Source organism: Myotis yumanensis, unplaced genomic scaffold, assembly GCF_028538775.1.
Source record: "Myotis yumanensis isolate MYYU_CA2020_CCGP unplaced genomic scaffold, mMyoYum1.0.hap1 SCAF_12, whole genome shotgun sequence".
Classification (NCBI taxonomy): Eukaryota; Metazoa; Chordata; class Mammalia; order Chiroptera; family Vespertilionidae; genus Myotis; species Myotis yumanensis.
In genome coordinates this window covers 6688954-6702259 of record NW_027223763.1, presented here as the reverse complement: position 1 = coordinate 6702259, position 13306 = coordinate 6688954, and the positions used below count along the sequence as shown (strand labels likewise).

The following is a 13306-nucleotide window of genomic DNA, read 5'->3' as shown; positions in this document are numbered from 1 at the left end:
CTCTTCTCTCCCCGCCTTGAAACATCTTCACACCTGAGTCCTGCTACCCGGCCCCCAAGTGCTCCCACTTCCCCCCTCACCCCCAGTTCCGCGTCTCCCCAGAGTGCTCCTTGGCCACTGGCAGCAAAGCTCTCGTGCTCTCTCCCCGGCCTTGTCTCCTGTGCGCTCATTTGGGTCAATGGCCCGGCTGCTCGCGGGGCCTTCTGCTGGCCCCCAGCGCCCAGCACTGGGTGGATGTGGTGGATTAGCTAAGGCAGCCCAGGAGGGAACACTTACTGCTGTGATGCACCTGAGCAGCCACCAGGTGGCGGTGTTGTCCCAGACTTCGCCTGGAGTCCACTGCCTCCTGCTGCAGGTCCACCAGCCGCCTGGGAGCTGAACCCGAAGGTCCTGGCCTGGTCCCTGGTCCCTAGAGAGCAGAAGAGTGACCGGGCTGGTCACCAACAGATGTACCCGGAGGCCAGGGGAGGGTCAAAGGCACAAACCTCATCCCACCCGCACCGCAGCCCTGGGAGGGCAGATTGTGACTCCACTCCATTGAGGTATAATTGACATAAAACATTGTATTCATTTCAGAGATACAACCTAAGGCCTCACTGTATGTATCTCAGAGTGATCAGTCCCGTTAACATCCATCACCATAGTTACAGAATCTTTTTCCCGTATGAGAACTTCTAAGATTTACTCTTAGCAGCTTCCAAATATGCAAAACAGTATCAGCCATCGTCACCACACTGCCCTCCACTTCCCCGAGACTTCTTAGAACCGGAAGTTTGTACCTTTTGACTCTCCCCCACCCCCGCACCCCCAATCTGCTCTCTGACTTGGTTGGGGTTTTGTGTGTCTTGTTTTTTGTTTTGTTTTTTAGATTCCACACGTAAGTGAGATCATGTGGTACTTTTCCTCCGTCTGACTTATTTCACTTAGCATAATGTGTCACAAACAGCAAGACTTCATTCTTCTTAGGCTGAATAATATTCCGCTGTGTATATACAGGGCTGGGCAAAAGCTTGCCATCGCCTTGTGACGTTCTGTTGAGTCACTAAAGCTGCTGTAACAGTCATAACCCGCACGTCTTTCCCGTACGAGCAGCTGTACTGTGTGCCACGCTTCCTCTGTCCATGAGCTGGTGAGGGCGCTCGGGGTGTGCTCTGCCCAGCTACAGTGAGTGAGCTGCGTGGGCGCAGACAGCTCCTCAGGTTTGTCTCTTCACTTCCTTGGGATCAGACCCGGCAGTGGGACTGCTGGGTCACATGGTGGTTCTATTTTTAGTTTTTAAAGGGTCTCCATACTGCTTTCCTTGCGGCGGCACCAGTTGACATTCCCAACAATGCACGCGGGTTCCCTTTTCTCCGTGTCCTCACCAACCCTTGTCACTTCCTGGTGATCCCACTGCCGAGGTTCCAGAGGAGCAGAGAGCTGCCCGAGGTGCCCTGCGACGTGAGTGCCTCTCCGCCCTCAGAGACAGGCTGTCTGTAGGGACCCCATCCTTCCCCCACCGGGGCCTGTGGCTCCACGGGGCTGCGCACCTCCACCTTCGCACAGGGACGTCAGCCGGGCCTCCCCAAGCCCCAGCGCACATCTGTGTCTGTCTGTCTGTCTGTCCTGGGTCAGTGCTGTGGGACTGCCAGGCAGGGGGGTTGAGGACACTATCAAACCTGAAACCTTTCAACTTCCAGCTGCTCTCACTCAGCGTGGCCCCAGAAGTGCCTCCTGGCTGCAGGCAGCCCCTCGGGGCAGGGGTGCTGGGCAGGCTCTGCCAGGTGCCTGGCGGGAGCAGAGCATCCGGAGCCCTCCCTGTGGGGGTGCCCGGGGGATGCGCCCCTGCTGCCATGGTTTCACCCCATCTTCCTACCACCCTCCCCAGTGTCCCCCCAGAGGCGGCGGCGGGCGCTACTTTAAGTAGGCGGGCCCTTTTATGGTGATTCCAGCTGCTGAAAAGGTTTCAAATCGTATTTAAACACTTGACAACCACTGACCCAGTGTAAGCTCCTCATTCCCAAAACCTGTAGGAGCACCTGGCCTTCAAGGTGACCCTCAGGTCCCCTGGCCCCACAGAAAAGGCGCTGCCCTCGGCCCAAGATCTGCTGGGTGCGCTCAGGGGCCAGTGGGTGCAGCCCTAGAGGGTCCTCGGCAGCTCATGAGGCCACTCGCACACCCGCAGGGAGGCGGCACGAGCAGGGTGTGTCCGTCACCAGCAGTGCTCCAGGGGCACGTACGCGGAGTGGCAAGTGGGGGTCCCCTGGGCCTGGGGGCTGCACTGCCCTTGGTCAGGCTTGGGACGGAACCCAGATCTGCCCTTGCCAGTGCGGGACTCCGTCCAGTAGGACCGTCGGCGGGGGTGGGAGGCGGAGGGCGCCGGGCGTGCAGCCTGGCACGCGGTCAGCTGGCGCGTTTGCCGCTGGCGTCGTGGCTCAGGCACTGCCGGTGCTGAGGTCTCACCTTGCGGGCGTGGGGCAGGGACTGTGGGAGGTACCAGCCCTCAGAGACCAGCAGACACTGCAGCCCCACAGGCGGGTCTGCAGGCACATGCTCGCACCCACAGCCCGTGTGCACGCACGGGGCTCGGCGAGGGCCCGGCCGAGGCGTGGAGTGGCCGCCCCGGGTCCCCCACACTGACTGCTCTCTGTCCGTCCCTCCGCAGTACGAGTACAGCTTCCGCACCGAGCAGAGCGCCGCCGCCCGGCTCCCGCCCAGCCCCACGCGCTGCCAGCAGATCCCGCAGTCCTGAGGGCCCAGCTGCCTCCTGCCTCCTGCGGGGAGAAGACGCATCGGCCCGGCGCCCCAGTGCCCGCCTCGCCCGCCCCCTCCGCCGCCCTCCACTGCCCCACCGGCTCGCGGGGCGACTCGGGCAGCTGAGCGCTCCATCCGGTCATCAGCTTGCCTGACATGACGCCCCCCTCCCTGGGAACATTCATAACCTCCACTAACCTGTGTGTGCCGTAGCGACGGCTCCTGACGTGTCCGTGTGAGGAGCCGTCGTCCTTAAACAGCCCTGCACCCGGGGCCACCAGTGACTCCCTTCCCTCCCGTCGCTGCCGCCAGCCACTGCCCCTCCTGGGAGCCCCGGGCGGCTCCCATCACCCGCCCGGCGGCTGGAGCAAGGCCCCCAGCCCCACCGCGTCAGGTGCCCCAGCATCTCACGACGGCTGAGGAGGAAGAGCCGGTGGCCCGGGTGGACCGCGCCTGGCTCCCCACCCGCTGTGAGCACCCGAGCTGGGACTCGGCACTGGATCCACACGGACGCCCTGAGGTCAGGGGCAGCGTGCCCGGCGCTCCCTGCCCAGGACGCTGTGCTCACCCCTCACCCACATCCCCCAAAGGGCTCGTCTCTGCAGTGCCCACGTGCCATCAGCAATGCCAACTGCCTCTGCCCGGTGCCTGACCCGAGACCACAGCCACTGGCCTCAGGCTGTCGAGGAGAGAGGCTCTGAGCAGGGCCCTCGGCGTCCCGCCGCCTCTGCTCACAGGAACAGTCGTTGGGAACAGTCCGTCTGACCCTGGTCGTCGAACCGGGACCGGCACTGACCTTTCTGCCGCGAGTGGCCAGTGGACACAGCGCCGCCGCGGAGTCCACCTCGACGCGCATCGGCCATGAGCACGGGGTCCGCTGTGCCTGGGGAGCAGTGAGGTGCCCCCACCGGACGGCTCACCGGGGAGCCCCACCAGGGACAGGCCCCCTTCCCTGCGGCCCCCGGGAGGGCACAGGGTGACGGTGCCACAGGAACCAGCCCCGTTCGGAAGCAGGGCCGGCGAAAAATACCTCATGCACCTGTCCCCCGCCACCCCAGGCCCTCGCCGCCTGCCCCTGCGCCACCCCCTGCGTCTTCATTGTAATACCTCCTGCTTTCTGGCCACTGGGGTGTGGTCGCCTCGCCTCCCCAAAACCTGAGGACACCCCTGGTGAGACCGGCCTTCCCGTGCCTCCCTCGCGGCCAGGCGGCAGGAGACACAGTGCGTGGAGCCCGCAGGGCCCCGGGGCTTTGGGATTGGTGCTGACCCAGGGCCCGGAGAGCTGACGGGCTCACATGTGCCCGCAGGCATAAGCTAGTTGAGTTTCTGAGGAGTTAGGGGAGCCCCATGGGCCCGGAGAACATGTGTCTACTGCTGCTTTGTGGGTGGGTGGCTGGTTCAGAGCCAGGTGACCTGTGTAACTTGAAGGCCGACAGACGGTGGCGTCCAGCAGGCGGGGGGCAGGAGGAGGGGAGGCCGAAGTTGGGGGGAGGCAGAGCCCCGATTTCTCCTGTGGCCACGTGGTCAGTGCGCTCTGGCCTTCGACCTTTTCCACGCCCTGGTTGTGAGATTATCTCGACCAGGAGCACCCGGTAGCCCCTCTCCCTTGACTGACATCTCAGCAGCTCTGCTGGGACCTGGGTGAGGGCGGCCATCAGTGGAAGGGGAGGGGTGACCACAGCTCCCTGACCACGCTGAGAGCCCTCCCCGCATCGCAGGCCTAGTCTAGGGAGTGGCCTCGACTGAACATGGCGATAAACGGTGGCCGCGTTAGTAGCTGTGTGGTGGCTTCCAGGCTGCTCCTAACCCTGCTCCTTTGCCTCGTGAGAGGGGGTGAGGATGAGCAAGTGTGGGGGTGACAAGGCTCGGAGCCGGGCTCTGGCTCACACCTCCCTGCTTCTTCCTGGAGGGCACTCTTCTTGACAAACCCGCTGCCCAGGGGGAGGCGGGGGGAGGGAGGGGGAGGCTCTCTTGGAAAGGTGAAGGCAGCGGCCCTCCCTCCGCCCCAGCCCCTCCATCCCTCTGAGAAGACTGAGCGGAGCACAGCGCCCCCTTCCTTCTCTTCCCTCTGACATTCCGTCTCTCTCCACGGCCTTGGAGGTGGCACATGACGAGGAGGAAGTACCTGCTGCAGGTTCTCTTGTAAATTATAAGCCTTGGTGAGGGAGGAACCCGCCTGCGGAAGGAATAGCAGGTTAGACCCCAGGCTCCCGTCTGCGTCTCGTCCCCGCCTTCCCCCCCACCCCCCCCACCCCCAGGTGGTTGGTGGTGAGGAGCCGCGGGGTTGGTTGGGGACTGGCCCCTGTCCTTCAGGGAGGGGCGGGCGCAGGGCGACAAGCGGACTCACGCACTGAGCCCACCCTCCTGGCCAGGCCTCAGGCCGGCACCTTAAGCACATTTCCCCCCATCATTCCCCCTCGAAAAGCAAACGCCCAGAAGTGGGCGCTGTTTGCTCCGTCAGATGGAGGAGCCAAGACTTGTCCAAGGGCACAGGCTGGTGAGTGACAGAGACGGGTTTGGAGCCGTGTCGTTGGCCCCAGAGCCGCGGTGCCAGCCCCCCCACCATAAGCACACGCCTCGGAGCAGGGCCAGGGCGCACTGGCTACCCCTCGTTTGCCATTTGTGGGGAAGCCCAGCTCACAGCTCCTCGGAGACCAGGGCCCCTGAGGGCGGGGCAGAGGGGCCTGCAAGGCGCACGCTGAGCGGTTCGAAGGCTCCCTGTCACTGTGCCCGGAGGCCTGCAGGCGCCCGTGGGTCGGCCAGCTCTCTTCGCCTGTTGTCAGCGTGGCCCTTGGCCGCCAGGGCTGTCACCACCCTGAGCTGGGCCCTGCCCTCCCAGCAAAGGCGCAAGGGCCCGGCCACTGCACTCGCCATAGGAACGTGTCCTCGCCGCGCGTATTTATTCGAGGCGACTCCTGCGGTTGACAAAGGGAAGTTTCACTGTGTGATCGTCTGTCTCTTAATATAATTTGTTAAATAAATGTTTTAACCTTTTCCCGGCTCGCTGCTGTCTCTGAAGCACCTGATAAAGCGACCCAGGCTCCCCGCTGGTCCCAGATGCCACCCCCGACCTCCCAGCCTAGAAAGAGCTGGGGCTGCTTTGCCCGGTTTCGCTTAGACGGGCTGGTCCCGCGCCAGGAGGATCAGGAGGCCGGGCCAGGCCTGCGCTCGCTGGCACCGGCCTCAGGAATGCCCCTGGAGCAGGAGGTCCCCGTTGTCACAGCGAGGAATGAGGCCTTTCATCTGCGCCTGCCCTGGAGCCCGTCTGTGCAGAGGGCTGGCCCGGTGGGGGACACGCAGCTGCGCGGTTTCGGTCCCGGCCCCACGGCTCACCTGCGTGTGAGACGCCGCCGCCCCCAGCGCCAGGGGGGGCGGCAGGGCCCCGGGACAGCGGCTCCCTGTGAGGAGCGTCAGTTCAGGTTTCACCATCAAAGCGCTTTGCCTTTACAGGTGACCTTTGCATGTTTGGGCTCGACAGCGTAGTCTGGGCCTGCACTGCCTCCAGCCCTGTTCATGCTGGACTCCGGCGAGACCGGGGTGACCCCGAGGGTCCCCACAAGTGTCAGCGCCTCCAGCCCAGGCCCCGCCTTTGGCATCCCTCAGCAGGAGGAGAGGAAAAACCCCGGAAAATTAATTTCATGAGGAGTCTGAAGAGCTGGGTTCAAGTTCTGGCTCTGCTACATCCTTCAGCTGGTGGCCCAGCCCGTCAGGATGGGGACCGGGCCTCCCTTGGTGGCCTGGCTCCCCTTGGGAAGGCGGACCGAGGACGTTCGCAGGGCGTGTAGCATGAGCAGAGCCCAAGCGACACGCGGGTCCCCGTCTGGGGCCTGGGTTCTGTGGTGCCGTCCAGAGCGTGTGCTGAGTCCTGCCCAGGGCGGGTCACCAGCAAGTGCAAGTGGTGGCCTTTGGCATCCAGGACCCAGAGTCTGACTGCGAGAGGCCTCGGGGGAAGGCAGATGGACGGGTGCTCAGAGCCCCGGGAGAGGCACCTCACACACTGGCCTGGGGGGCAGCAAAAAACTGAAATCCACACACAGCGGCCAAGGCCCAGGCAGGGTTAGTAGCCAGACCCAGGGGACACTCTGAGCCCAAAGCAGGACCTGGCCAAGCCTCAGAGAGGCCAGAGCAGGGAACACCTGTCTCTCCTGTCTTGCCCACGCCACCTCGTCTGCCTCTACCTCCCATTCTCTTGCACCCTGGCTCTCCCTCTCATGTTCTCTGCACACCAGCATTCTTGGCACATACAAGTGGGTGTACACAGAGTCACCCAGGTTTACACATGCTCATTCAGAAGATCCAGAGGCAAGAGTCCCAGGTCAGACTCTGATTGGCCGGCCTGGGTCAGGTGACCCCTTCTATTCCTGGTAGCTCTGGCCCAGGTGGGAGGGGGGATATGTGATCACAGAGTATCTGGAGCCAGTTTAGGTTTGGGTCCTATAGAGGCATCTGCTACAGAGGAAGGCAGGACTGTGGGCAGAGGGGTGGGAGACCTTCCCAGGAAGACAGAAAAGGACCCCACCAGAACACCCAGGTGGCTGCTGGGAACTGTGAGGTGGGTGACGCATCATCCTTCCATCCATCCGTCTAGCCATCCAAGTTACGTGTGAGCACCTTCCAGACGCAGGCCCTGAGCCGGGCACGGGGATTCAGCTGTCGCATCCCTGTCTTCACAAAGCTGATGGTCTAGCCCAGTGGTCGGCAAACCGAGGCAAACCCCTTGAGTGTGGCCACGAAGACTCAATCGCACTATACGTGCGCGCCCGCACATGGTATTTTGTGGAAGAGCCACACTCAAGGGGCCGCAGTTGCCGACCACTGGGCTAGCCCATCTCACTCCACAGTGTGTACACACCCCAGCTATATCTCTCCTACTTCTTCCCCTGCTCTGCCTATTTTTTCCAGACAAACTGGCTCACCTCTAAAACTTGGGGGCATCCCTGAGCCCCACCCTTGCCTTTCTCTCCCCCTTCTGCCTCCTCCCAGCAGCCGGGAGCAGCTGTGTCTTTATGCTTAGCTCTGTCACGGGCCCGTCTCCCTGAGCTCCAGCCACAGTCCCAGCAGCCACCTGGATGTCCCACCCTGACCCCGGCGTATCCCGAGCTGAAGGTCCCATCTTCCTCCTCACCCCACATGGCTCCCCTTCCGACAGCTACACCTCCCCCAGAGTCACCCACACCACCCCTGGAGCCCTCTGGGGTCACCCCCATCGCCAGCTCATCTAAATTTGTTTTCAAACTGGGCCACTATTTTCTCCTCTTGCTGCTCCTGTTTTAGTTCTGGCCTTCAATTCTCCTCTCCTGGATTCCCGCCATCCCTCTGCCTCCAGGGCCTTCCCCTTTGGGCCGTTTCCCACACAGCCAAGGTCCACCTAACAAGACGTACATTTGCCCCTCACCCTCAGAGTGAAGTCCCAGTCCCTCCGGTTTCTGCCCACCACCATCCTACGTCTGACCTCCACCCCCCAGGCCAGCCCAGCTCCCACTGATCTCCCTGCTGTATGTCGGTTCCCTAAACCCTGTGCTGCTTTGCCTTTGCATATGCTATTCCCTCTGCCTAGAGTGCATTTTCCTGATTTTCTGCCTAATAAACTCCTACTTGTCCTTCAAAGCCCTGCTCGTACACCTCCTCCGTGATGTCCTTCTTGGCCCCTTGGAGGTAATGGACACCCCACCCCGAGCCACGCCATGCATCGCACATTAGAGCCGTGGCTCCATTGGTGGCATTGGAGCCATTTGATCCACTCATGAGAGTATTTGCTCCTGGAGGAAGGGGTATATGTCTCGCTTATTATACTGCCCTCCCCAGCCACAGAGATACTCCATCTGAGCACAGGCCCAGAAAAGCAGCAGGCGCAAGCAAATACTCTGAATAAATTTCCTGAAGCCGGCGGGGAGACCGGATTCAATTGGTGAGAAGCTCAAGAAGAATGGGCCCCAGTGGCACTTGCTGTGAGGCTTGTGACCAGTCCAGGGACCGTGATGACCGATGGCCAGCCTCCCTGGCAGGTCCTGATACTGGCCCCAAAGACGCCGAGATGAGCGTGAGCCCTGGGCCCTCATGCAGCTCGTCTCTGAAGCCACAGTGCCCAGCGTGTCCCACGACGGTGGGTGGGGCAGGAAGATGAACCGCCACAGAGTGCTGGTTCTCTCCCTCAACCCCCACTCGGAGATGCCAGAGAAAGAGAGAAGATCGATGGATCACAGGACCCAACACCACAGCTAGGAGGGCTGGGGTCTCGGAGTGAGGAACAGCAGCAGGCCAGAGGGAGAGATGGCCCAGGACACGGTGAGGATGGCGGGGGGGGGGGGGGGGGCAGTTTTCTGGCTGTGCTCATCATTTCCGCCACCTCCCCCGCGTTCATCCTTTTACCACCAAACAGCAGCTGGGCCCCCTCTCCCCCTCTCACCATACCTCGGACCAGGTAGGGGCAACCAGAGACACGGGTCCTGGGGAAGGCAGGGGTCTTGGATGTCTCCTTGAGGGTCTGGATCTCCTGATATGGGAGGACAAGGTTGGCACATCTGAGGTACATTCACCCCCCCCCCTCCTCTGGGTGGGGTGGGGGGTGGGGGCACAGGGTTCTCAACCTTGACTGCACATTAGAACTTCCTGTGCCAGACCACACCTGGATCACTGACATCAGAATCTTCAGATGATGGACCCAGGAATGAGTCATTTGTCAAGCTCCCCAGTGATGTCCATGTGCAGCCAAAGTTAAGAACCCCTGGCACGGTACCAGCCAGTGGAGCTGAGAGTCCCCAAGAACAGTGAGTTCACAGGAAAAAACATACCAGAAGAGCTAAACAAGAAGCTGACACCAGAAACACTGAGAGACCAGACAGAACATGAGTTTAATATAGATTTAAAAACAGCTCCCAAGAGATAAAGGGGACACTGGAAACATTAGGCAGAAGCAAGTTGCTTTGAATAAGAGTCTATTGGTTTTAAAATACTGAGACTAAAGACGAAAAGAAACAGATAAATCAGCAATTGCACTTGAAGATTTTACTACATTTTTCCCAGTAACTATAGCAAAGTTGATAAAATATGAGCAAATATACAAGGCCAGCATTATCCTATACCAAAACCAGACAAGGATACTACATGAAAAGAAAATTATAGGCCAAATATCCCTGATGGACACAGATGTAAAAATCCTCGACAAAATAGCAGCAAACTAAATTCAACAATACATGAAAAAGGATCACATGCCGTGATCAAGTGGAATTTATTGCAATGATGCAAGGATGGTTCAACATCTGCAAATCAATCCATGTTGTACACCACATGAACAAATGAGGGATAAAAATCATATGATCATCTCAATTGCAGAAAAAGTATTTGACAAACTCCAACATCCATTTATCATAAAAACTCTCAAAAAAGCAGGTATAGAAGAAACATACCTCAACATAATAAAGGCAGTATATGACAGCTAACATCACACGTGATGGTGAAAAGCTAAAAGCTTTCTTCAAGATCAGGAAAAAGATAAGAATACCCATTCTCACTACTTTCATTTAACCTAGTGTTGGAAGCCCTAGCCACAGCAATTGGGGGAGGGGGAGGGAAAGAAAAGTCCCCCAAATTGGAAAGGATAAAGTAAAACTCACTATTTGCAGATGACATGATATTATATATTGAAAACCCCAAAGACTCCACACACAAAAAAATAACCTGTGAATAAATGAATTCATACATTTGCAGGATACAAAATCAATATACAGAAATATGTTACTTTACTGTACACTAATAATGAACTCTCTGAAAGATAAATTAAGAAAACAATTGCATTTACAATTGCATCAAAAAGAATAAAATATCTAGGAATAAATTTAACCAAGGAGATGAAGATGAAAGACATGTACACTGAAAACTATAAGGCATTGATGAAAGAAATGGAAAATGACACAAATAAACGGAAAGATTTTTTTAATGCTCATAGGTGGTTAGAATAAATAACTGGAAGAATTAATGTTGTTAAAAAGTCCGTCCTACCCAAAGCCATCTACAGATTCAATGCATTCCCTATCAAAATTCCAATGGCATTTTTCACAGAAATAGAACAAAACAATCCTAATTTTGTATGGAACCACAAAAGACCCCAAATAGCCAAAGCAATCTTGGGGAAAAAAAGAAGAAGAAGAAAGCTGGAGGTATCATGCTCCCTGGTTTCAAACTGTATTACAAAGCTACAGTAAGTAATCAAAAATATATGACAGTATGGTATTGGCACGCAGACACATAGAGCAATGGCACAATTCATTTATGACAAAGGAGCCAAGATTATACAATGGGGTAAAGACAGCCTTTTCAGTAAATGATGTTGCGGAAACTAGACAGCCACATGCAAAAGAATGAAACTGGACCACTGTGTTACGCCATGTACTATCCTGAACTCAAAATGGATTGAAGGCTTCAATGTAAGACCTGAAACCATAGAACTCCTAGAAAAAAACATAGGACACTCCTTGACATTGGTCTCAGCAATGAGTTTTTGGATCTGACACCCAAAGCAAAAATAAACAAGTGGGACCACATCCAAAGAAAAGGCTTTTGCACAGCAAAGGAAATCAATACAATGAAAAAGCAACCCATTGAAGGAAGAAAATATTTGCATATCATATATCTGACAAGGTATTAATATCCAACTATATAAAGAACTCATACAACTCAATCGCAAAACAAACAACCGATTAAAAAATTGGCAGAGGATCTGAATAGACATTTTTCCAAAGAAGACATTCAGATGGCCAACAGGTACGTGAACACATGCTCACCATCACTAATCACCAGGGAAACGCAAATCAAAACCACGACGAGCTGTCACCTCACTCCTGTCAGAATGGCTCTTATCAAAAAGACAAGAAATAACAAGTGTTGGCGAGGATGTGGAAAAGGGAACCCTTGCTCACTTGTTGGTGAGAATGCAAATGGGCGCAGCCACTGTGGAAAACAGTATGGAGGTGCCTCAAAAAATCAAGCCTAGAACTACCACAGGATCCAGCAATTCCACTTTTGGGTATTTTTATCCAAAGAAAACAAAAACACTAATTCAAAAAGATATATGCACCCCTGTGTTCACTGAAGCACTGTTTTCCATTGCCAAGGTATGGACACAACCTTAGCGTCCATCAATGGATGAGAAGATGTGGATACACACAATAGAATACTGTTCAGCCATAAGAAAGAATGAAATCTTGCCATTTGCAGCAGCATGGGGGAATCGTGAGGGCATTCTGCTAAGTGAAAAAAAGTCAGACAGAAAGATAACTACTGTACGATCTCACTTATGTGTGGATTTTTTTAAAAACTACAATAAAAAACCAAGCTCGCAGATACAGAGAACAGAGTGGTGGTTGCCTGAGCCAGCGGGTGGAAGGGAGGCAAAACGGATTTAGGGGATCGAAAGGCACAAACTGCTGGTTACACAACAAGTAAGTCATTGGGCTGTAATACACCACAGGGTGCCCATAACTAATGATGGGTCCTACAGTGCGGATCTGAGAGGGGCTAAGTATGGTGACCAACGTTAACTAGACTTCCGGTGACCATCGCACAATACTTACAAATATTGACTCATCGTTGTACGCCTGAAACTAATATTGCATGTCAATTATTCTTCAATAAAAAAATAATTTTTACATTTGAAAAGTCACTAATAAACAAGAGTCCAATTATTTAAAATGGCTTATCCAATTTTAAAAATTGGCTCTTATATCCCGCAGTACCTTCTGTTGGAGAGGAGTCCCGGAAGACGGGGTGGAGGGGTTCATGGAGGAGACAACGCCTGCTGAGCTCTAGGGGGTACTGGACTGGGGTGAGCGATGTTCCGAGTGGCGGGTAAATCAGTGGAGGGGGAGCCCTGCCCTCTTCACTGGGCACCGACAAGCATTCAGGAGGACAAGGGCAGTGCGCCTGTGCGCTACCACCAGTCCCGCACTGAGGGGTCCACCTCCCCGTTTAGCAGACATGGAAACAGACTTCCGAGAGCTCCGAAGCTCACAGCCAAGCACGCAGCTTCTGTGCTGGGCCCGAAGGCAGCCTGAGTTATATCCACCCGGAGGAAGTGTCCTGTCTGCCGTGGTTCCTCCTGAGGTCAGAGGGGCCCCGCTCGGCCCCCTCCCCGGTCTGTGACCCTGAGGCTCTGGGTTCACAGCAACCAGCCACCAGGGCTTCCCAGAGAAGAAATTGAGCTCACCCCCCGCCCATACACTTGGCTCAGGGTGCAGCTCAGTGTCGGGGGACACCCAGCAAAGGGCACTTGGCCTTGGGGAGGCCCCCTAAGGCCCCTTCAATGTGGGCAGGAAGGGAGACAGGTGCAAGGTGCCCTGTCCACCCAGGATGGGAGCCCTTGGCCTAGTGCATGCTGGTGATTCATCCACGTGCCTTGGCAGGAATTTGCCAGAAAATGCAAGTGCTCCAGGCTCGTACCAGCCCCACTGCACCCAGCACTGCATCCTGCTGGGGTCGGGGCCGCCTGGGCCGCAGAGCTGCAGGGCTGGGCCTCCAGCACCCACGCACTGACCGGCAGGGCTCCCTAGGGTGGCCCCCTTGCAACCCCCAGGGAGGA

The 13306-nt window shown here is 56.7% G+C and overlaps 1 protein-coding gene across 5 annotated transcripts in view; it reads left to right on the top strand.

The window, feature by feature from the left end:
- MVB12B (multivesicular body subunit 12B) overlaps positions 1-13306 on the top strand; it is a 155255-nt gene that overhangs the window by 134712 nt on the left and 7237 nt on the right. Inside the window, exon 10 of one of the 5 annotated variants that reach the window (XM_070430656.1) lies at positions 2645-5727. The exons of the other annotated variants lie outside the window; for them this stretch is intronic. Coding sequence (XP_070286757.1) covers positions 2645-2731 — 87 coding nt within the window. The 3' untranslated portion in view covers positions 2732-5727. Of the gene's footprint in view, positions 1-2644; positions 5728-13306 lie in introns of those variants that run through there. 5 annotated transcript variants of the gene reach the window in all.